This window comes from Tenrec ecaudatus, chromosome 4, assembly GCF_050624435.1.
Source record: "Tenrec ecaudatus isolate mTenEca1 chromosome 4, mTenEca1.hap1, whole genome shotgun sequence".
Lineage (NCBI taxonomy): Eukaryota > Metazoa > Chordata > Mammalia > Afrosoricida > Tenrecidae > Tenrec > Tenrec ecaudatus.
The window spans coordinates 72,874,824-72,900,199 of NC_134533.1; the positions used below are offsets into that span (position 1 = coordinate 72,874,824).

The 25,376-nt window shown below is 43.5% G+C and overlaps 1 protein-coding gene and 1 pseudogene across 5 annotated transcripts in view; both read left to right on the forward strand.

Annotated features, from left to right (window-relative positions):
• The window catches only part of UVRAG (UV radiation resistance associated), a 276,222-nt gene that overhangs the window by 19,409 nt on the left and 231,437 nt on the right, over positions 1-25,376 (forward strand). For 4 of the 5 annotated variants that reach the window (XM_075546293.1, XM_075546292.1, XM_075546297.1 and 1 more), the window contains exons 2-3: positions 9,300-9,417; positions 16,244-16,278. In XM_075546293.1, the coding sequence (XP_075402408.1) occupies positions 9,300-9,417; positions 16,244-16,278 (153 nt within the window). The remainder of the gene's footprint in view (positions 1-9,299; positions 9,418-16,243; positions 16,279-25,376) is intronic. The other variant, XM_075546294.1, reaches the window with a different exon arrangement.
• On the forward strand, positions 23,149-23,586 carry LOC142446953 (mitochondrial import inner membrane translocase subunit Tim17-A pseudogene; annotated as a pseudogene).

A 25,376-nucleotide genomic window follows, 5' to 3' on the forward strand; every position in this document is an offset into this window, starting at 1 on the left:
GATTTTGAATTTCCAACCAGCTCCCCAGTGCTGCGTGGGCAAAGCTAAGATGACCTTCAGAGGCCTGTCCAGTTGGTCTATAATCCCGGGTATTGATTGTCTCCACTTCAGAGAGCCGTTGTATTCTGTGACTTTATTGTATCTATTTAAGCAGATGAGTTCTAAATCTGCCTCTTTCAAGTTAGAAATGCCCAAATCAATTCCTCATCTTACACCAATAACCACATCCCTTTCTTGGCATCCCTGTTTCTGTTAATGCCTTATATTTATAAATTACAGTTTTTTAAGAGACCCTTTTAGTCCATTATTTCATTTGATCCTTGCCTGAGTTAGCCAGGAAATAGCCCCATTTTCTGGTGTGGGAAACAGGCTCACAGAGCCAGGTTCCAGGGAAGGTCACCATAGAGCTCAGGATGATCAGCTCCACTTGGAACTCTTACCATGATGTCACGCTGCTCAGTGGAATAGCCTTTCAGATACCTTAAAGATTGGCTGTCATCTCTCCCTTTCTCTGAGTGTAAATTTGTTATTATCATCAAAAATGATATATTCATATAGTTCATAGTTCTAATGGTTTATAAATGGATATAGTAAAAACTCTTCATTCCACTCTGTGCCCCAGATGTCTCTTTCCCCTCCCAGAGGAGCAACCAGTGTTACTACTTGTACTTTTTTCATCTCTAATAATTTTGTAGTTCTTCCCTCCAATGGAACACAGTTATCACATGCTAAACTAGTGATCATTGAAGCTGTCTTGTATTTTACAAAAATTGCACGTATATTAGAGACTGTTCCGTGTCAGCGCTGACAGAGCTGCAGTGGCGCTCCTCATGGCCATGTAGTATTCCAGTATGGGATAGGCCCGAATTTAGCTAGTCTTCTGCTCATGGATGCTTACATTCTCGCCCAGGGTTTTGCTAATACAAACAATACTGTGCTACATTAGACTGCATATCTGAAAGTACATTTTTAGTGCAAATGCAGAAGTGAAAGTGCTGGACCAAACCACATATGCACCTGTCATTTGGTAGATTTTAGCAGATTGCCATCTACTCGTGGTAGTGCCAGTTCTAATCTATGAGCAAACTGCCTGTTTTGCTGCTGCCTTGTCTTGGAATATGCCGCTGGTCACTTTGGTCTTTGCATATTTTAGAAGGGATCCGGGTGACACAGTGGGTTTAGCATTGGGCAGCTAACTAAACTGTAAGGTCACCAGTTCAAAACCACCAGCTGCTTGTAGGAGAGAGATGAAGCTTTCTGTTCTGGCGAAGAGTTACAATCTATAAGACCCACAGGAGCTGTTCTCTGTCCTAGTGGGCCGCCATGAGTGGAGGTTGACCCAATGGCAGAGAGTGAATGAATGCAGGGTTTTTTGTTGTTTTTTTAAATTTTTTAAATTATTATTATTATTTTTTTTTAACAATTTATTGGGGCTGATACAATTCTTTTCACAGTTCATACATATACATACATCAATTGTATAAAGCACATCTGTACATTCTTTGCCCTAATCATTTTTTTCTCTTTTCTTCTTTTACATTTTATTAGGGACTCAAACAACTCTTACCACAATCCATACATATACATACATCAATTGTATAAAGCACATCCATACATTCCCTGCCCCAATCATTCTCAAGGCATTTGCTCTCCACTTAAGCCCCTTGCATCAGGTCCTCTTTACCACCCCCCTCCCTCCCCATTCCCCCCTCCCTCATATGCCCTTGGTAATTTATACCTCGTTATTTTGTCATATCTTGCCCTAACCGGAGTCTCCCTTCCCCCCTTCTCTGCTGTCCCTCTCCCAGGGAAGAGGTCACATGTGGATCCTTGTAATCAGTTCCCCCTTTCCAACCCACTCACCCTCCACTCTCCCAGCATCGTCCCTCACACCTTTGGTCCTGAAGGTATCATCCACCCTGGATTCCCTGTACCTCCAACCCTCATATGTACCAGTGTACAGCCTCTGTCCTATCCAGCCCTGCAAGGTAGAATTCGGATCATGGTAGTTGGGGGGAGGAAGCATCCAGGATCTGGGGGAAAGCTGTGCTCTTCGTCGGTACTACCCTGCACCCTGACTGACCCATCTCCTCTCCTAAGCCCCTCTATGAGGGGATCTCCAGTGGCCGACTCTTGGGCCTTGGGTCCCCACTCTGCACTTCCCCCTTCATTTAATATGATATATATACATATATACACATACATATACATATACACATATATACACATACATACACACACTTATATCTTTTTTTTTTTTTGCATGATGCCTTATACCTGGTCCCTTGGGCACCTCGTGATCGCACTGGCCGGTGTGCTTCTTCCATGTGGGCTTATTTGCTTCTGAGCTAGATGGCCAGCAGGGTTTTTTTATAATGCAGTTTTAATTTACATTTCTTTTGTCAACAAGGTTAAGGATCTTTTTATGTTTAACAATGATTTGTATTTATTTTCTGTGAACTATCTGTTAATTTTTGTGTGTGCCAGTTTTCTACTTTTTCTTATTGATTTCTAGGTATGCTTTATATATATTAGCGAAATTGTCTTTATTTTGCAAATTAACCCCCCAGGTTATTTTTACTTTAGTGTTAGTTTTTGCCATTCATAACTTTAAAACATTTTATGTGGTGATTTAAAGCCCATTCTTTTTATACGTTTTGTTGTCTTACCCTATTGATACCACTTTAATGCATTGTTTTTAACATGGAGATTTTCTATCAGTATAAAACAAAACAAAACCCCCAAACCCCCACCAAACAAACAAACAAATGCTTTGCCATCAAGTGGATTCTGACTCATAGCAACCCTTTTGGACAGAGTAGAAGTGCCTGAGAGGATTTCTAAGACTGTAATCTTCACAGAAGCATACTACGTATCTTTGTCCTTTGGAGTCGATGGATCTAAACTACCTAGCTATTGGCTAGCAGCCAAGCACTAAACCACTGAGCCACCATATCGATCTATCTACTTTTATATTCTAGAAAGAAATAGAATAAACTCCCAGGAATTTATTAGCCCGCTTCAAGAACTGTCATCTCATATTGGATTTTGTTTTATGTGTATTTTTGGCCTTCTCCCACCTGCCATGACTTTATTCTTCACACTCGAACCACCAACAGAGCTGTCTGCATCTTCCAATGTCTGTCTTCTCTGGTAGAGCATCCTGTGTAACTGTAGCTTCCTTCTTTGGTTTTAACATTTCTCAAGTAGCAGTGCACTAATAAATATTCATTGATGCAGCTAGAAATAATTGCCTAACATGTGACCTTTTCATGTGCACACACTCTGGTTCTTTAGTAAGCTGAAACAACAACAAACCCACCTTGCAGTTAACAGGTTAGCAACCCAGAGCTAACGCAAGACTCTGAAACATTAACAGACCCTTAAATCGGAGAATACCACATTTGCATTTCCACAGTTTCTAGCTTAGACTCTGAAGGAAAGACTAGCAAGATAAAATAGAAGCAAAGGGGCACAGAGCGGGAAAATTCAAGAGAGAAATGCAGAGGGTTAAACTGGATCTGGATTCTCATAGCCAACAGCACCAGGCATTCATTTCAAACCTGCTTACCTTGTTTCACTTTTCACAGCGCAGTCTTTCAGGTGAGATCAAAGGATTAGGCTCAAGAGTAGCTAGGCAATAAGAGTGCTTATAATTTAGAGGGGGTTTTGTATTTATTAGAAAGACTGATCGGAATTTATCAAACTTCAATTCTTTATTTCATAATTCACTATCTTTACCTTCTGTAGACATGTGGAAAACTCACCGTCTCTCAGGTTTGCTTTTGCTGTCCCTGTAAATCTCTGACAAAGTAGCTGTAAGTTGGGCCTTAATTCTGCCTGCCTTTTAGCCTGGTATCAGACAGAGCACAAGTTCCAGACCTGAAAGGAATTGAAGCCAGGAACTGAGACTAAGAATGAGGGAAGGGGCCAAACATTTCCAAGCCGATTATTTAGCTACATTTCCCAACTAAATGCTATTTTAAAAGCTGAATGGATTTGAATTTCTTTTTTTTTTTTTTTGATTTGAATTTCTTATGTTAGGAAATGTCTTCAACGTCTTTAAAGAATATTTTACAGAATTTATACTCTAGTTGGGGAAGAGAAGCAAATACTTAGAATGGTCCTTTTTAAAATTCTCATGGTAGGTACAATTGCACGCTACGGTGGTTCTGTGCAGCTCTTCTGGAGTAGCAGAGAAACGGGATCCTATGGGCCACCTTGATCTCTCTAAGACGTTTTTAGCTCTTCTAGAGGAGCCATGGTGGCACAGTGGTTATGAGTTGGGCTGCTACCCCCAAGATCACCAGTTTGAAACCCTGCCAGTGGCTCCACAGGAGAAAGATGAGGCTTTCTACTCCCATAAGGAGTCATAGTATGGGAACCCCACAGGAGCAGGGCTACCCTGTCTTAGGGTCCTGTATGGTGGTGGGTTTGGCTGGTTTGGGTAGGCCTTACAGGAATAATGTGGCAGTGTGAGGCCTCTATCTTAAAACTGGTGGAATTGGTGGTGGGGGTGGGGGTGCACACAGATAATACATTTCAAGTAGGTTTAATTGATTTAATTATTTTCTCACTTGTTATTTTTAAAATCACTTTATTGGGGGCTCCTACAACTCATCACAATCCATACATCCATCCATTGTATGTCAAGCATATTTGTACATTCATTGCCCTCATCATTCTCAAAACATTTGCTTTCTACTTGAGCCCTTGATAATTTGTAAATTATTATTTTGTCATGTTTTACACTGTCTGATGTCTCCCTTCATCCACTTTTCCGTTATCCATCCCCTAGGGAGAAGGTTATATGTAGATCCTTGTAATCGGTTCCCCCTTTCTACCCCACCTTCACTCCACCCTCCTGGTATCACCACTCTCATCACTGGTCCTGAAGGGATCATCTGTCCTAGAGTCCTTGTATTTCTGGTTCCTATCCGTACCAGTGTACATCCTCTGGTCTAGCCAGATTGTTAAGGTAGAATTGGGATCATGATATTGGGTGGTGATGGGCGAGGAGGGCGTGGGCGGGGGAGGAACCATTCAAGAACTAGAAGAAAATTATATGCTTCATGGTTGCTGCACTGCACCCTGACTGGCTCGTCTCCTCCCCGTGGCTTTTCTGTAAGGGGATGTCCAGTTGCCTATAGATGGGCTTTGGGACCCCAGTCTGCACTCCCTCTCTTTATCAGTGATATGAATTTTTGTTCTTGGATACTGACACCTTGTGGTCACACAGGCTGGTGTGCTTCTGCCATGTGAGCTTTGTTTCTTCTGAGCTAGATGGCCACTTGTTTACGTTCAAGCCTTTAAGATCCCAGATGCTATATCTTTTGATAGCCGGGCACCATCAGCTTTCTTCACCACATTTGCTATGCACTCATTTTGTCTTCAGCGATTGTGTCAGGAAGGTGTGCATCATGGAATGCCAATTTAATGGAACACAGTGTTCTTGCATTCAGGGAGTACTTGAGTGGAGGCCCAATGTCCATCTGCTACCTCTATACTAAGCCTATAAATATATGCACGTAGATCTATTTCCTCATCATCAATATATTTAGACCTGTATTTAGACCTCTAAATACATGTCTGTATTTAGACCTCTATAAATGCCCTTTGCCTCCTAGTTCTTTCCTCTATTTCCTTTTACTTTCCTCTTGTCCCACTATCATGCTTAGCCTTCATTTGGGTTTCAGTAGTTTCTCTCGGTTACATTGCCCTTGATCTATCCCTACCAGGCATCTTATACCCTCCTTGCCACTTGTTTTGGGTCACTTGTTCCCTGGTCCCTGGGTTTGTTAACACCACTTCCTTTCCCCCACCTTCTTCTCTCCCATTTCCCCCCCCCCCCCCCCCCCCCCCGGAACCATCGGTCCCTTTGTTTTCTCCTCTAGACTTTTCATCCAGCCTATCTTATCTAGATAGACCTGCAAAGATAATAATATGCACACAAAAACAACACTTAGCAAAACAAAGTGAAAAAAGAAAACAAAATGACAACAACAAAAAACAATGATCAAAATAATTAACTAATTAAAAAAGAAAAACCTGTAAATAGTTCCAGGCCTCTTTGTTGACCTCCAGGAGTATCCACCAGTCATTTATTTAATTTAATTTTTTGAGTATGTACCTTAAGTCCAAACTACATAGACCAGTATGTCAGGAAATTCCTGCTTTTATCTCTCTTCCCTTCAACCCACTCTCCTCACCCCCATAACCAGTTAAACAGTTCTGGTTTAACTTTCCATGAATTCTTTAAACCTTGAGGGGAGGGCAGAAGGAAGGAAGTGGAGATGGTGGGATGGAGGAGAGGAGCTCCTTTTAAGTAAAGTTTTCTCGGAATTCTTTGGGTTTTGCTTCTATTACTCCTGACTCTGAAAAATGTCAGGAGGGTGTTTCTCTCACATGTATGTTTTCAATAAACTTTTCACTTTGGTAGACTTAAAATGACAGAAAGGTTTTAAAGATACAGAGAGTTCCAGTATGACCTTTGAGGCTTTTCATACTTAGAGGACTAAGCAAACATATTAGACAGTGGCCTCTCTCTCAAAGATTCTTAATGTCCAGGTTGTCAGCCAGAAAGGATTGGGCTTGTGTGTGAATGGAAGCAGGAGCAGTGCTTCTGGTTGACCGCACGTAGGTAGCTTACCTTGTTGGAGAAGGCTGTCAGTCTGAAAGGAAAGTGCCCAGCAGGTTTTGAAACTGAGCCCTTGGCTCCTGCTTTTTCAGTCTCACAAAAGGACTATGTGCCATTGGGAACTAGTTTGAGGGGTGAGTCTGATGTGCCCAGACTACTGTATTGTCTCTGTTTTTTCCTCTTGAATGTGAGATAGTTCACCTAGCCCTTTAGGTGACCTTCTCTTGTTGCTGATTTCTACTGATGCTCATGGAGTTTTCCCACTTCCAACACTGGGACTGCAATAAGTCGCATATCCCGCAGGAGACATTGTTGGCAATTGGGGCCGGACTAGGAAATAGGGACTGGTTGGCTGCCATTGATGAAAGATTTAGTTTAAGTTCACAGCACTTGGATGATTGGTTGAATTGACATGACCATGGTTCCTGTTTTGGCATTGGTCTCTTCTGGTTGGGCAGATGATCTGGCAAGCACATGGACCTAGCAAAAGGGCTAGTTGGTCTGAGATCAACTTTACATTTCTACCAGCATCCATCTGGGAAGAAACTAAATTACTACTTAATGTTCCAGGGAATACTAATGCTATCTTGTGTGTGTGTGTATGTGTGTGTGTGTGTGTACACACACAACACTTACGGTTTATAAAATATATCTGTTGTCATTTCATCTTCACCATCTCTAGATCACTCATAGTGACCCTGTAGGACAGAGTAGAACTGCCCCTTTGGGTTCCCAATATCGTAAAAAAAATTTTTAATCATTTTATTAGGGGCTCATACAACTATTAACACAATCCATACATATACCAATTGTGTAAAGCGCATTTGTACATTCATTGCCCTCATCATTCTCAAAACATTTGCTCTCCACCTAAGCCCCAGGCATCAGCTCCTCATTTATCACCTTCCCTCCCCCTGACCCCTCCCTCATGAACCCTTGATAATTTATGTTATTATTTTGTCATATCTTACACCATCCCACATTTCCCTTCACCCACTTTTCTATTGTCCGTCCCCCAGGGAGGAGGTTATATGTAGATTTTTGTAATCGGTTCCCCCTTTCCAACCCACCCTCCCTCCACCCTCCCAGTCACCACTCTCATCCATCCTGGATTCCCTGTGTTTCCAGTTCTTATCTGTACCAGTGTATATCCTATGGTCTAGCCAGATTTGTAAGGTAGAATTGGGATCCTGATAGTGGGGGGAAAAGGGGGAGGAAGCATTTAGGAACTAGAGGAAGGTTATATGTTTCATTGTTGTTACATCGTACCCTGACTGGCTCATCTCCTCCCTGAGACCCTTCTGTCAGGGAATGTCCAGTGGCCTACAAATGGGCTTTGGGTCTCCACTCCCCACTCCCCCTCTCATTTATAATGATATGATTTTTTTGTTCTGATGATGCCTGATAACTGATCCCTTCGGCACCTTGTGCTCACTCAGGCTAGTGTGCTTCTTCCATGTGGGCTTTGTTGCTTCTGAGCTAGATGGCCACTTGTTTACCTTCAAGCCTTTAAGACCCCAGACACTATATCTTTTGATAGCCGGGCACCATCAGCTTTTTTCCACCACATTTGCTTAATTGCCCATTTGTCTTCAGCAATTGTGTCAGGAAGGTATGCATCATGGAATGTCAGTTTAATAGAACAAAGTGTTCTCACATTGAGGGAGTACTTGAGTGGAGGCCCAATGTCCATCTGCTACCTTCTTACTACATCTTTAAATATATGCACATGGGTCTGTTTCCCCATCTTCATATATAAATATATTTACCTATGTACATGCCTTTATTTAGACCTCTATAAATGCCCTTTGCCTCCTAACTCTTTCCTCTATTTCCCTTGACTTTTCTCTTGTCCCACTGTCATGCTCAGCCTTCATTTGAGTTTCAGTAATTCCTCTCGGTTACATTACCCTTGATCACGCCCTACAAGTCCTCCTATACCTTCCTCACCACCAATTTGGATCATTTGTTGTTCCCTTGTCCCTGGGTTTGTTAATACCACTACTTTTCCCCCCACTTCCCCTCTCCCACGGCCCCCTGGAACTCTCAGTCCCGTTGTTTTCTCCTCTAGATTGTTCAGCTAGCCTATCTTATTTAGACAGACCTGTGGAGATACTAACACGCACAAAAACTAGACAGAGCAAAACCAAGCATCAAAATGAAACAAAACAACAATAAACCAATGATAAAAAACAAAACACAACAAGAAAGAAAAGCTTGTAGTTAGTTCAAGGACTGTTTGAGCCAAGACCTAGCCCCAAAGTCTATATTTTGGTACTCCCTGGGGACTTCGTCGCTCTGTTCCCCTTGCTGTACTGTTGCACACCCTTAGTGTTTTGCCTTGGTGTGGTTGGATCAGATGGGGCGGAATTCCCATACTGTGTCTCCAGTGATTTCCCCTGTAGGGCTATGGAAGACCGTACATTTTTATGGGAGCAGACAGCTTCATCTCTCTCTCAGGAAGTACCTGAGATAGAGTAGGTTCAATTCCTGTTTGGCAGAGGGGCAGCTGAGACAAATAAGAAACTGGAATAAGATCTCTGGTTCAAGTGATGCACGACTGGCACCAATTATTGGATTTTACTTTGAGTTGTAACTTTCAGAACATTTAAAGGAGGGAAAAGTGGAATAACTCTCACTCTTTCTCTATTTTTTTTCCCAGCGGCGTCTTCGACATCTTCGGAACATTGCTGCCCGGAACGTTGTTAATAGGAATGGTTGTCAGCTCCTTGACACCTACTTCACCCTTCACCTGTGCAACACAGAGAAGACATACAAAGGTAAGGGGAGCTGTGAACTGGGTACCAACAGATTGGCACATTTCTTTTCTGTTTTTCTGCCCCTCAAGTGAGCCTCTGTACCTCTGGTAATTGCGTACAGGCGAGCTCAGCTGGCATGCCGTATGAAAGGATCCCCTGAGCAGTGGTTATGAATGTGAAAGAAGCAGGGCTCGTCCACGGACCTCTCGATGAGTGAGCCTAACACTGATAAGCTTACTGGTCCCTTTTATATGTTAGCTGCAGAGAGCTTTATAACAGAGTTAGCGTCACAGACAGCCGATCTGAGTCTGCCTTCATTGTACCTTCATCCAGGTGTCACTGCCTCCTGTAGTTATGTAGAATAGCTATAATTCCTTGTGTTTGCAGTCATTTTTAGAACCACGGTGTGTTTTTGTAGAATTCACCTTCCAAGTATTGCGCTACAGGCGTAGCTGCCAGTGGAAGCTCTCTATAAGTAGACCAAATACCGTATATACTTGAGGATAAGCTGACCCAAATATCAGCCCTGGCACCTAATTTTACCACAAAATGGCATTAAAAATGTGCTGAAAAACTCAGCTTATACTCGAGTGTACACGGTAGTTTCCAAAGCACAAATATATTTTTGAACTGTATCAGGTGAAAGGCACTCTAATATAATTAGTTGACTTAGAAAAGGAGCCCTGTTGGGGTGAACCCCCAACCATAAAATTATTTTTGTTGCTACTTCATAACTGTAATGTTGCTACTTTTATGAATTGGGTGGCCCCTGTGAAAGGGTCGTTTGACCCCCAAAGGAGTTGCGACCTATAGGTTGAGAACTGCTATCGTAATGATTATGTATTGGGTTACTAAACCACAAAGTCAGCAGTTCAAAACCACCAACCTCTCCTCAGGATAAAGTTGAGGCTATCTACTCCCATACAGAGTTTTAGTTTCGGAAACCCACAGGAGCAGTTCTGCCCTGTCACCATGAGTTAGCATGGACTTGATGGCAGTGAGTGATTTTTGTTTTTTTGACATTGGGTGGTGCAGGACAGGGTACATGTTGCACTGGCAGGGACATTGGGTTACAATAAAAAAGTAACATTGGTACATGGTCTTGCTCAGATGCTGGGGTGATTTTGGACAAAGATTATGACATTTAAATCTCACTTGTTCCATGTGTCCTGTAGAGTTAATGATGTCTGATGAAATAGGCAAGACAGATTGTTGTGAGGATGGAGTGAGATAATGTGCTACCACTCTGCACGATGAGGTAGCAAAGGGGAGTGCCCTGGTGGCGTAGTAGGTAAAGCGTTGGGCCTTTAACAAGGTCAGCAGTTCAAAACCACTCCTCGGGAGAAAGACGAGGCTTTCTACTCTCGTGAAGAGTTTAAGAAAGACTGAGGACTTACTTGAATTGTGATGTGGCAAACACTATGAATGTTTCAAGTGGTATTTTATCTTTTTAGTTTCAATTATTTCTAAAAATAAAGCAGTAGTTATTTAATAACTTAAAAGCTTAGAATGCTAGTATATTATCTTTACCTAAAAATGTGTATATTATATGATTTTTAGAAACTGCACCAGCCTCGAGTGCTGTGTGTGCTGTGTATGTGTGTGGACACATTATATGAGGAAAATATGGTATATTCTCCTTAAAAAATAGCAAAAACAGTCATTATAGAAGTATACAAAGGAGAAAATATGTAACGTAGAAACTCCTTCATAGTAAATAGCATTAAAATAATTTTTAAAGGTGGGAAAAATGACTAAAAATTCTCTCATCCTATGTGACTTTGTTTCGCTTGAAAACTTTTATACTGACCTGAATGATTAGTATCACAGTATCAAACACCCTGCAGTGGCTTCAGGAATCCACTTCTTACCGCCAAGTGTAAGGCAGGGGGCTGGCCTTGGCAGCTCTTGTCTGGGTGGAAACTCAGATTGACATGGCATGTGGCATGGCAGGAGAGGGTTGTGGGGGATTTCACTGGGAATTGGGTGAAAGTGCCCCGAGGCCTCATCCGTTTAGGAGCAGTGGTTCATACACCTTCCGTCCCATCTCATCCTTTGCAGTCCCCTCAATGTGCCCCGTGCTTTCCATCTAGCTCCATTCCCCCTCCTTCCTGACCTTTCTGAACATGTGTCTGGGTAAATGCTGCCCCATTAATTCCAAATGGTCGATTATTCTGTGGTTTGCACACCTCCCCAGTGCCGTTGTTCCCCATAAAGACTTGTTTATTGCTTGTTTGGCTGAAGCTTGCACCTCAGCGGTGAGTTCGGTTCAGGGTGACATCCCCGTGGTTTCCATCCAACAGCAAGCCGAGTTTCTTGCATGCTTTTGAGTTTTGTTCCACATTTTCCTAGTTTTCTCTGATAAGATGCCTGCATCCATTTCACCACAGTTTATTGGCCATTACTCTTTTTAAATTAAAAGTTGACTGCAACATGTAGACTTCGTATGGGTTAAGGAAGAAAAGGGAAAGGTCAGGCCACGATAGGGTTAAAGGTATGAACATTTCTTAGCCCTGACTGCATCTGGTCTTTCGTTGTTAGCTGCTGTCCGTTGACTTGAACTGACTCCTGGCAATACCGTAATGGTTAGAGTAGACTGTGCTCCACAGCCTTTTCCGTCAAGACTCTGCCTTTCAGAAGCAGGTAGCCAAGCCTGTCTTTCTTCGGAGGCACCTCTGGGTGAGTTTCCGATAGGGACTTCACATCTGGTCTACTGCTTACTGATTGATTATATCACTAGCAGTGTATACAAATGTCAGGATATTTCACGTGTTTGATATGTTTCTACATTACCAGTTCTTGATTATCGTAATAAGTCTGTGTCTTTGCTCCAGTGTTATCTCTGATAATAGTAGTTAGCTTAGTTCTTACCATATTTTCAGGTATTGGGTAGATTATAACAATATTATTATAATTACAATGTTAACAGTCAGACAGGTGTCCCCTACAAAGAAACTAGGCAACTGGCTATTGATCGTGATGTAGAAATTAGAGACGAGAAGGAAGTTGTTGTTGTTAGGTGCCACATAGCAACCCTGCTACAACAGAATACAACACTGCCGAGTCCGGTGTCATCCCGACAGTCTGTGTTAGAAGCTACTGATGCAGCCACGTGTCAGTCCATCTCGTTGAGAGTCTTCCTCTCTTTCCTTGACCCTCTACTTGACCTAGCCTTGTGCCCGTCTGCAGGGACTGGTCTCTTCTTCCAATATGTCCAGAGCACATGAGACAAAGTCTCACCGTCCTTGCTTCCGAGGAGCTCAGAGTAGGGTAACTTTATCATTATTTTTTTCATGAGCTCACACTACATCTTGACGTTAAATGTTATCATAAGCACATTTTTGGAAGTTTTCTCAATGAAGTGAGGAAAGTTAATACTCAGATAGCGTATGAGAATTCCTGAATCTACCTTATTCTTTCTGATGAGAGAATAAGTTTGTATATCGAACATGTAAATAGTTAGTATGCAGCGGGGAGATCTGGTGACAGGTCACAGAGCAATCCAGTATCTGGTAGTGGTGTTGTGTGTGTTAATAACTGGCCAGTCCCTTGGGAGGACATTTCGTTTCTGAGACTGCCTCCTGTTCCAGAGTGTCAAGGTTCTGTGAAGTCTGTGCAGGGTCTTCTCGTTGGGAGCACACATTGTGCTGTATACGCGCTAATTGCCGTAAGACAATTGAGCAAGCCTTTTTCTTAGTAAATATTGGTAATATCATCTTGCTCTGTTAGGCGTATCATGTCAAACATAAATAATTATTTCATAATCATTATGTGGCCTTTAGTCCAGAATGACTATGATAGGAAGCCAGTTGACATTTTTCATCAAACTACCTGTTTTGTGGCAGCAAACATCCCTGGTGGCACAATGGGTTAAGTGTTGGCTGCTAATAGGAAGGTCAGTGGTTTAAACCCATTAGCTGCTCTTTGGGGAAACATGTAGCTCTCTGCCCCCATAGAGATTGACAGTCTCGGAAGCGCTGTTGAGCAATCTTGCTCTGGCTTATAGAGTTCCTATGAGTCAGATTCTGCTCAGTGCAGTGAGTTTGGCTTTTGTTTTTAATTGGTATCATTTCTTAGCTTTAAAAGAAATATTATATTAGGAAAATAGCTAATATTCTGGGTTCTAAGTGGTTTTATGTGCATGTGTATATTTTAGTTGAACTCATAGCAGGTCCAAGAAAGCTATTTGTGATTATTATTTTTTTAATTTTGAACATTCTTTTAGGGACGTTGGTATACTGTCTGCTTTTTAAGTAGTTCAAATCAAACACTAGTTGCCATGTCCTCAGAGAACACAGCTATGTGTTGATGAATGGGAAGCAAGGTCCTAGTCTTGATTTGCATTTATACTTGAATATTGATAAAATCAAGTTTGTTTTTCAGCACTAGTTATTTTCTCACTCATCAAATGTGAGTGGCAATTATTTTCTGGATCAGCCAGTTATTTTGGAAACATCAGAACAGAAACTCTGTGATCCAGCTTGTTGATCTCATTGAAGTCTCGATTTTAAATATCATTTATATTCTAACACCACCACCACTTGTCTGTCAGATTGTCATACTGGGGAAGCTTGTATGTTGCTGTGATGCTGGAAGCTGTGTCATTGGCATTTCAAATACCGGCAGGGTCACCCAGAGTGAACAGGTTTCAGCAGAGCTTCCAGACCAAGAACCAGACTATGAACCAGACCAGACCAAGAGCCAAGACTGTGCCAGATTTATATCTTCAGCAGACTTCCCCTTTGAGCTTCAGACTCTAATATCCAGTTAGATTTATATAAGTACTTACTCTACTTAGAGTCTAGTAACCAAGTCAACCCAAACGCATTGCTACGGAGTTGATCCTGATTCATGGAGACCAGTCTAGGACAGGGTGGAATGGCTCCAGTGGGTTTTCAAGACTGCAACTCTCTCCGGGTGTAGAAAGCCTCGTCTTTCTTCCACAGAGTGTCTGGTGGTTCTGAACTGCTGACCATGTGAATCGAAGCTCAACACATAACCACTAAACCACCAGGACTCCTTAGCGTCTAGTAGGGAACTAAATTTTGGTATGTTCAACGTTGAGTTTCTGATATTCTAGCTCTAACTCACTTCCTTTATTCTTCTTTCTGTCCAGAAATGACCATTCCATCCTTCAAAAAACCTTGGATCCATCGGGAATTGTTTTCTTTCCCTTACATCCCATACCCATTCTTTTGTTCTGGCTATCATTAAAACATTTGATTCTTAAACTGATTGCTCTTTACCATCGGCAAGCCACTATTGTCTCTAGCTCCAGTTGTTCAAGTAGATTTCTAATACCTTTGCCTGCCCATACTTCCATTCTGTCTGTTCCCAGAAAAATACCTTTTCTCAAAACTCTCCTGTGCCTTCCCATCTGTCGTAGGGAGCCAGTGCTGTTGTGTAACAGAAATAGCACAATTGTGTGGCTATACAAACAGAAATTTATTTTTCTCCCGATTGAGGAGGCTGCAAGTCCAAACTCAGCATGCCAGCCCGCGGGGCAGGCGTTCTCACATGCTGCCTCTGGAGGAAAGTCCTGGTCTCTGAATTTCGGCTCCCGGGTGATCATCGTGTGCTTTGGCTTCTTCCTTCCCCCATCTCTGCCCTGGTCACTTGGTCAAGCTCTTGCACATCTCAAAGAAATTGATTCCAGTTAGCAAAGATAACTAGTTCCCGAATGAGGTGAGAACGACAGGCATAGAGGTTAGGATTTTAAACATCTTTTTGGAGGACACAATTCAACCTATAACACCATCTCAGGGTAAAAGCTCAAATGAGGTTTCTCACCGTCTGACGCTCTGTTTCCTGGGACTCTTCTGTTCCTGTTCTAGCTCTCTCTGTTCCAGCTACAGAAGCCTTTTTGCTGTTCCATTGAAAGCTTCAACTTCAGCACCGAAAAGGAACAGAATTTCAGTCCCTTGAGGATGCAAAAACTGCCATTTTGACATGGTGTAAATCAGGGGATATACAATATTTGGGGGAAAAGAGATGGAAACACTGTCTTTGGAAGTGGTATAGACCTAGTTGGAAGATATGCCAAAAAAACAATAGCTTCACATTTGGATGTTTTTGGTTAATGAAGATTTCTATAAAGTTTTGGCTTTTTTATTTACTCTAGTATATGGAAGTTGTACTACTACCTACTGCCATCAAGTTGATACTAATTCATAGTGACCCTTTAGGCCAGGGTAGACTGCCCTGTGAGTTTCTGAGATGGTAACTCTTTATAGGAATAGAGAGCCCTTTCTCCTGAGGAGTGACTGGTGGTTTTGAACTGCTGATCTCGAAGCTGACAGTCAAATTCATAACCACTACGCCACCAGGACTTGAATGCTAATAAATGACCTTCAGTTACCAGTCTAGTCCCTGAGTTGTCTAGTGAAGGAATGAGCCTATGGAAATTAGACAGCCTGTTTATGACAGAGCTTAGACCTTACGGCAGCTGGTTGCTAGATTAGTGTTCACCCCACAGTGCTATAGTAGGTAATCACGGGGAGACATCCGAGGCAAACAGTGTGGGTGGGGAGAGAAGGAGAACATCTGCATTGTTAAGGACTCAACTGAGCATCTGGGATAAAAAGAGCCCGTAGAGTAAAAATCACTGAATTCAATCTTTTTAAAAAGAGTCTGACCATTCTTTATTGATGCTTTCCCCCTTTTAAACACTCTTATTTAATTCTTATTTTTATTTTGCTCATAAGAATGAAGACAGAATCGATCCCTTGAAAATGTTTGAAATGTTTTAGTGGAACGTCTGTTAAAAATTTTACAGGGTTAAAAGTGAGTTAATGAGCTCATTTTTTTCCATGACACTTATTGTTTTTTCCTCCCCCTTCTTTTCCAGAATTTTATAGAAGTGAAGTGATTAAGAATTCCTTGGTAAGTGTACTTTCTGATAGGTCATATCACTGAGCCTTTTGCCTCTTGTTGGGGAATGCTGAGCCGTGAACGAAGTCACTTCTGTAGTTAAATCTTGAATTTTTTCCTCAAATAATTATTTACTTGTTCATTGCTGTATCTCTAGTCTTTAGAACATGACTTTCCATAGTAGTTTTATTAATAATTATAGAATGTTTCTTCAAATTTAATTTTTCTGCTCATTTTATGATTTTGTCTCTTCTGTTTACTATAAAGACGTTTTTGACTATCCAACTTGCTATGTAGCATAATAAACAATATCCTCATCTAGATTAATTTTCAGTAATTTCCTGCGTAGCGTTTTTGACTTGTTTCTTGGTGATGGGTGGTCCTTTAGAAAGTTGGGCATGTCCAGCTTCTGATAGCACGTGCGCTAGATGTCCCAGGTTTGGGGTGGCGGCGGTGTCCTTTGTGCAGTCTAAAGCCGAACTGTTTGTCCTCGTTCCACTTCTTTATCTCGTCTTCTATCGTTCTTTTCCGCGTTCTCTGTGTTCCCGCCTGCTGTCTTCTCAGCGCTTGCACACCCCAAGCCCGTCTGCTTCCTCATGCCGACAGCGCTTTCCCCTCGCTCTCTTGTCCCTGCCCCGAGCCAGCCACTCCAGGGAGGAAAGAGGAGGAGGCCAGTTGTGTGCAGACGCGCGGTCTCAGGACCCTCTAGCACTGCAGTGAGTCGGAAGCAACTGGATGGCAGGAGACTGAGGGTGGGGTTTTTGGTTTTCCGTTTGCTGAGGAGTTTTGAGGTCCCAGTTCTGCCACTTCATCGAGGCGTTTTCATTTTTTTAGAATATTCATCACTACTGGATACCCTGGCTGATTTGTTTGCTTTTATTGCGTGCTTCCCACCTTCTAGAATCTAAGCTACCCGAGAGCAGGCACCCGCCGGTCTTGCTCACCCCTGGAGCCCGAGAGCTTTGAATAATGTCACGTCTGCCGCAGTGAACACAGTGGATGCTCAGTGGACGCTTGTTAGCTAGGTGACCGAATATCAGTGCTGTCGCCTCCTGATGGCCACCTTTTCCCTACTAGCCCATTTAGATCCGAACTTTCCCCGAGAGCCACACCAACGGCAGGACCAGAGCCCCAGATCCAGTTCACCAGTAACGCTCTGCTTTTGCATATATTAAATTATACATGATACGTGCCAAGCTCAGTGCTGACATTTAGTAGTAGCTACTGATTAAACACTAGTTTAACCTCTGTGGCTCGGGTGGAAACAATCTACCTACAGGGCAGGTGAGAACTACGAATGTCATTTAGTAGTAGCTACTGATTAAATGCTCCTTTGGCCTTCCCTGTGGCTCAGGTGGAAACAATCTACCTACAGGGCAGGTGAGAACTACGAATGTCATTTAGTAGTAGCTACTGATTAAATGCTCCTTTGGCCTTCCCTGTGGCTCAGGTGGAAACAATCTACCTACAGGGCAGGTGAGAACTACGAATGTCATTTAGTAGTAGCTACTGATTAAATGCTCCTTTGGCCTTCCCCGTGGCTCAGGTGGAAACAATCTTCCTACAGGGCAGGTGAGAACTACGAATGCTTAGAGATGAGATAGAGAGCAATGTTTCCCAAAGTGGCCAGTTCCACCTGTAGGCGGCAGCACTGAAACAATGCAAGGGAGCTACAGAAGCAGAGTCCTTTATCTGGCTTATGGCTACAGGGCAGAAGTTTGTCATTGACAAGGTAAATTATTTATCTATGTCCTGAAAAGGGCACAGGAGACCAGAGAAGTCTGGGAGCCTATGAGATAAGTAAACCTCTGCCTTGATTCTTTCTGCTCCCTCAGACCTGTAGTTGGGGGTGACCGTGTGACCCTGGGTACTTATTTCGCTGGGTTTGTGTCTTAATGGACCCTGTCCTTAGCAGTCTTTCAGGGTCTGGTTCTGCATGGTTAGTATCTGCTCCAGCGTCACTTGGACTTACATGTTTCCAGGGCCATGATTCTAAATGTTACACCTGTCCTGGCTCCTTTTGGCTCGTACCCCCACTTTGCTTCTGAGCTGCTTGTGAGCTGATGACAGCGTCGTGCTCGGGTGCTGGCGGATAATGGAGAGTGGAATCCTGGCAAGGGAGAAGGAAGATTGCACTCAGCACTCTCCACAGGCTTTCCGCTTGAGTGTGTCCTGTAGTTGTACCTGAGCACACTCTCACAGTGTTTGCTTGCACAGTGCTTGCTGATGAACGTTTTCTCTCCCCCCAGAGTGAGAGATACCTCAGCTCAGCGTGAGAGATTACCTCCGTGTCTTTGTGCACCCCTCGCTCCAGTGTACGAGTGCTAGCGGATACTGGCTTGATAGAGGTTTTGTTGATGCTTTGAGTAGTTTTTTTTTGTTAGTATATTTTGCTAAGGATTTTTTTTTTTGCCTTGATATGTAAAACCAGCAAACCCTGGTACGCAGTCCTTTCTGGCTCCCAGTGACTCCATAGGGAAGGCTAGAGCTGTCCCTGCGGGGTTCTGAGACCGACCTTTTCTGGGAATAAAACACCTCATTGTTCTCCTGAGGAGCGGCTGGTGGTTTCTAACTGCCAACCTTGCTGTTAGCAGCCCAATGCTTGTAGCCACTGCGCGTCACCAGATGATTTGTTCTTTGATTTTTGCAGGGACTCCTTTTTCCTTAGCTCTTTGCACAATCATTGTGACCGGTTCAGAGGAATGGTGATTGGCATCCCAGGATCAAGAACCCTTAGGGACAGCACCCGAAGCCAAACCAAACTGAAGTGCCGTCGAGATGATTCCCACTCGGCGCCCTTATAAAACACAGTCCAACTGACTGGCGCTGTGAGGGTCCGAGAGTGATCAGGGAGTCCCATGCGTCCCCTTTCTCTCACCTTGCAGTGGACACTCCAGTGTGCCACCGGAAATAGCACCTGCCGCCGTGATTCATTCACATTTAAATAGCCACCCATGGCTACTGGCTAGCATCTTGGATAGCATGTTTCTAGATGCTTCTGAGAACTTTCCTGCAATCGTTTTGTTGTTGTTGGGTGTCAGCGAATCGGTTCCACCTCGGAGTGACCCTATGAACACAGGACGGAGCATCCCCGTCTCACGTCATCCTGACCATTGTTTTGCTGTCAGCCAGTCGCTGTGTCTGTCCATCTTGTCTGGGGCCTTCCTCTTGTTCGCTGCCCCTCCACGTTACCAAGCACCGTGTCCTTCTTCAGGGACTGCTCTCTGCTGAGAGCATCTCCACAAAGTACACTCACTGGCGGAAGACATTTCTCCTGTTTTTCTTTTTTATAACTTCACTCAGCAGGGTTCTTTTGTGCTTCCTGTTAACCTCTCCACCGGTGTTGTATTGTGTCTTTTACTTGGCAAACAAACAAGAAAATATATTCAGTATTTTGTTGACTCACTTCCCAGTTGTAAGACTCACTAGTATTTATTTTCACCAAGAGAAAAACACTTCCAGTTAAACTGCAGCAGAGAGCTTTGGCAACAGTCTCAGGATAGAATCTTACAAGCTGGCCCCATGTTACTTTGAAGTTTCTTTCAGCTGTTTTAAGAAATCTAACAGCCCTTTCTGTCTTTACGTTCATTTTGACCTGACCTATGATAGGTGAGTCCAGCAATAAAATATAAATCCGCTTCATTCATTTGTGGTGCTCTCCTTTCTTAAGTCCTGCCTTGAAGTCAGATGAAGTCATTTTTCTGTTGACAAATACTTGCTTTTCTAATACCAAATTTATGCTTCATTGTTCAGTTTCTGTTTTCTGCCTACACACATACTTACTGCTTTTGATTGAAATTTGACATACATACAGAAAAACTTATGCTTCATTGTTCTGCTTCTGTGTTTTCTGCCTACATAAATACTTACTGCTTTTGACTGAAGTCTGACATACATACAGAAAAGTTCACCATACACACATATTGTGTACAATACATATACAGAAATCACTCACTGCCATTGAGTTGATTCCACCTCATTTTGAGGGTACCCTGTGGGACAGGATTGGATAGAATTGCCATCCTGGGTCTCTGAGATGACATTTTTCAGAGTAGAGAGCCTTTTCTTTTTCACATGAAGTGGCTGGTGTACTTGAATTGCTGACTCTGTGGTTACCAGCCCAACTCCTTAGCTTCCTATACTGCCGGAGCTGTTACTGACGACCTGACATAAACTGGGTGCCCATCAAGTAAGCATGTTTTCATGCCCAGAAACCCCCTCATGCTCTCTTCAGCCACTGTTAATGTCCTGATTTTGACACCACAAGACTAATCTGATATGTTTAAAACTCCTTTAAAAGACATGGAATCATACAGCAAGTACGAACTCTTCTGTGTCAGGATCCATCATCTTCCCACTGTGTGGTTCATGCTTATTGTGGAGAGAGCTTGTAGTGTGTGGATGGATGCTGTAATGTTCCACAGGGACCACAAGGAGCTCTAGCGGCGTTGCCGGGGAAGCTTTAGACTGCTAACCACAAAGCCAGCAGGTCCACCAGAGGCTCTTCAGGAGAAAATTGAAACCATCTCCTCCCGTGAAGATTCACAGCCTTGGAAGCCCTATGGAGTCCAAATCAAGGGTGGTATCATTCCATGGAGTGAATGCACCAGAATCTGCCCATTCTCCTGGGGATGGGCATTTGCTTAGTTTCCAGTTTGGGGCTATTATGATCAGTGCTGTGGGATGCTTGTCTTTTGGTGAAAATATGTTTGCATTTCAGTTGAGTATATCGCCAGGAATGGAATATGCATATGGTCACCTTTAGCATGCAGTGCCAAAGTCATTGCTTCGTTTATACTTACACTGTAGCGTAGGAGAGCTTCTGGTTACTCCACACTCTTGCCAACCCTTGATGCTTCCCTTCATCCTTTGAATTTTCATGTTGATAGGTATTGAACACGTGGTTAAATTTTTACTGTATAGCTCATGAAAGATTTGACAAATTGCAGTTGAACTTACTAGTGTTTTCACAAGCAGTCTTGGTTCCTGCTCTTTTCAGAGTCAGGATCTCTGGCTGAGCAGTGCATGAAACTGGGTTGCTGACAAAGGCTGGTGCCCAAACCCATCAGCCACTCTTGGGGCGAAAGAGAAAGCCGTCGGCCATGTGAAGCTCATTGCAGAAACCCTCTATAGACACTTAATGATTAGCAATCAGCTCAATGGCAGTGGATTTTTTGGCCTGCAGCCTGTGACATCTGATGACTGCCACCTGGTGGTTAAAAGTTGTAGGGCTTCATTGATCCTAGAGCCACAATCCACATCACTAGGTAAAGAAAAGTGTTTGTGCTTGTTAGCATTGATAAGCCAAAACATAAAGCAGAATAAGGTATCATATGGCAGGGGTGCTTTAGTAGGTCTTCCTGGTGGTACAAATAGCTTGACTAAGGGCTAGAATGTTTGGTGGTTCAAACCCACTAAGAGGCATCACAGAAGGCCAGCCTGGCAATCTGCATCCATAGATCACATGAAAGCCTGCTGGAGCACACACCGGGTTGCTATGAGTCAGAATGGACGAACAACGATGTGGGCTCAGTGATAGGTCTTATAACCACGTAAACAAAGCTCTAGAGCACATACTTGTAGGGAAAGCATGTGCTACATAATTTAGCACAACTGTGTACTTTTCTTGGATTTACATGACTGAGCTGAGCTGTTTTTAAGGAGCCTAGTGGCACAGTTGCAGGGCAGTGAATGGTTTAACCTGGCTTTTCTAGCCAAAGTCTCTACTCCCACCAAACGACCTTTCCCTGCATGGGGCTGGCAAGAAGGTGGGGGAAGAGACTGATAGGCTTCACCTGTGAGTGACTGCAACAGGACTCCCTGGAGTGGTATCCTGCTGTGTATAAAAATGAGCCCTTTGAGAAGCAGGAGAGAGCTCATGACCAGCAAGAGCCAAGAATGAGTGCAATGTGTCCTCTGGATCCCAGATCTCTGCACAGTGAGCCTCCTGGATTTGGAAGACAGTTAAAACATAAAGGAGCAGCAGCAGGACCAGAGCATGGAACAGGGTAATGGGCATCCTAACCCACGGAGCAAGTTCAGATGAGGGCTTTTGTCCAGGATGCTGGCTTGTGAAGTGAGGTGCTGCCATGCTGGGCACTAAATTGGGGAAATGGAGCTGAGTGCCTTCAGGCTGAGGCTCTCGAGTGGGGTGCCTCTGGGCACTTCATTTGGGGAGCTGGGTTTGCTGACTGATGGAGCTTAGGAGAGCTGAATGTCTTCCAGAGGAGACTTATAGCAGAGTGGTGTGCCCTTGGGGGGTTGTTAGCAAACTTGATAGAACTTTGTAGCATGTCCGGATAAATTACTCAACCCTGCCTATTTCTCGGTGGCTTTGCAATTTGTTAACTTCATTAATAAACCCTTTAATCATGAATTTTGTGTGAGTCTGTGTAGTTGTTGCCATGATATTAGAACCTAGAGATAAATTGTGGAACGTTAATTAAGACAGCATAACGGCGTATGAGCTCCTCAGCAGCCTTGCAGCTCTGTCCGGCCGTTCTACGGGCCTCTGTGAGTTGAAATTTGACTCCAAACAGCAGTGGGTTTGGATTTAGAGCTATTTGCTAATCCTTGGGGAAGAAACCAACATTTCAACTGCTTTTCTTGAGTTCCTGGTCTGAGTGATTCTCAGATCAAGTTCATGTTTCTAGTCGAATTGTGACTGAGCGAGTTAACATTCAGTCTTGAGGGATGTGTATCTGGATAGAGTGTTAGCTTCTCTCGCTTCTACCAGATTGTTATTTTATGGTAAACTTCCTTGTGTTCAGAGTTCTCCAACATCTGTCTGGTCAGCTACATGATGAAAAGGAAGACTGAGAGAAGTACATGAGTTATTATAGTACAACAAAGGATAAGATGTTATAATAATATATGTCGGCGATGGAGGAGTATGTGCGACAACCTTGCCCGGGGCGCATCGTGGGCGACTGCGGCGGAGCCTTCACCATGGGCACCAGAGGCGGGGGTATCTTCCAAGCCATCAAAGGTTTTCGGAATTCGCCAGTGGGAGTCAACCACAGACCACGAGGGAGTCTGACCGTGATTAAGACCAGGGCGCCACAATTGGGAGGCAGCTTTGCAGTTTGGGGAGGCCTGTTTTCCATGATTGACTGCAGTATGGTTCAAGTCCGAGGCAAAGAAGACCCCTGGAACTCCATCACAAGTGGTGCCTTACCAGGAGCCATCCTCACGGCAAGAAACGGACCGGTGGCCATGGTGGGATCGGCGGCAATGGGTGGCCTTCTCCTGGCTTTAATGGAAGGAGCTGGTCTCTTGTTGACAAGATTTGCCTCCGCGCAGTTTCCCCATGGTCCTTAGTTTGCTGAAGGCCCTCCCAGCTGTCGTCAACCCAGTTATCACCCTCACCTTTTGGAGACTACCGACAGTACCAGTAAGGACTGCTGCCCTGGATTTAGGCGAAAGAGCGATAGTTCAAGAAGGATTTGGGAAGACCAAGTCACAGTCTGTTTTTAAAACAATGGGGGGACAACTACGCCCATACAGGCTCTGAGAAGACACTGAGCACCTTTTTTTTTTCTCTTTTTCCTATTTAAAGGAACGTGGGGTGAAGTATTAAAGGATAAAAAACATTCATTTAGTCACACTTGGATTGCATTTGTGATCAAAATAAATGCCTAGTAGCATACATAGAAAAATGTCTAGGTGCTTAGAAGATGAAGGACCAAAGGTCAGATAGCAGTGAAACGTGGCCACCATTTCCTTGGGGACTTCTCTGCCTGGCTGTGTGTGTGTGCTGTTATTTAAATAATAAAAACTCCTGGAACTTGGTCTTTCTTAAAAAAAAAGTCTGTTTATCTAAGTCTTTTTCCCCAAAAGCCATTTTATTGGAAGCTATTACAGATTTCATATCATTCCATAGTTCAGTCACATCAAGCAGTGTTGTGCAATTGCTACCACACTCCTTCTCGAAACATTTCTTCCTTCCTGAACTTCTCGGCATCAGTTCCCTTGTACCCCACTCCCCCGTATTATCTTAGTCTTGAGGGGTTGGAACTAGGCAAGGTTCCTAGCGTTCCTAAATTGAGACATGCAGAATGAAGAGAGGTGAATGAGACAGGGGAAAGACAGTTTATTGGACTGAAAAATAAGTACGACTTGTAAAACCAGTGTGGAATTCCTCAGCATTATTGTATGTTTCAAGAAGGTTGGAGCGGCTTTTTTTCCCCTAACATTTTATTAGGGGCTCATACAACTCATCACAATCCATACATACATCAATTGTGTAAAGCATATCTGTTGTGATTCTTATGGCCATAGTTTAGTTACTGAGCAGTGTGATAGAAACCTGTTCTAGTAATGGCAAGTTTAGTGATTTTTAGACCCTCTTAGAGTTAGTTGGTAGAACTTCTGGAAGTTATGAATATACTGATATCCGGCCATTGTGCTTTTCGTGAATAATAGGGTGAGTTCCTAGGTGGTGTAAGTACTTGAATGATTTGATCCATCTAGAAATTAGGCTGGCATGTACAGATATCACAAATTAAAAGCCAGTAAAATCCTTGGGCTTAAGTAAAGACTCTGGATATGTGGCAGGCAGTACCAACTCAGGAATGATTGCTCACTGCATGGCAGCCTTCAGTAGTGTTTTGTCAATGCGTAAAGGAAAGTCTTTGTGATGAGAAGATTCACAAAAGCTCTACTGTGTCAGTGTTGTCTTGACTTGGGGGCGAAACACAGCTCGTCATGTGATCACATGAAGTCACTTTAAAAAGCCCACCCTTTTATCCAGAGGCATCTATCTGATGCATACGGAGGAAGTCTTGAAGAACATTTAACGCCACAGCATAGAACATCCGCAGTGTGCCCCTTCCCTGCTCCCCTGCACAGACTGGCCCTGCAGGTGCCCCACCAAGTCTTTGTTCATTTTGGACAAGGGCCACCACCATTGCCAACTGCTTGCCCTGCTTTGTCACTCTGAGCATGAGGGTTCGAGATTATCCCACCTCATGTTGTAGAGCACAGGGGCTTTTGTTGAAGGACACAGGGGCACAACCAGGAGAAAATGAAGGGCTACCTTTTCATGTGACGGGAGCCCTGGTGGCGTGGTGGTTACCTGTTGGGCTGCCATGGGCAGGGTCGGCAGTTAG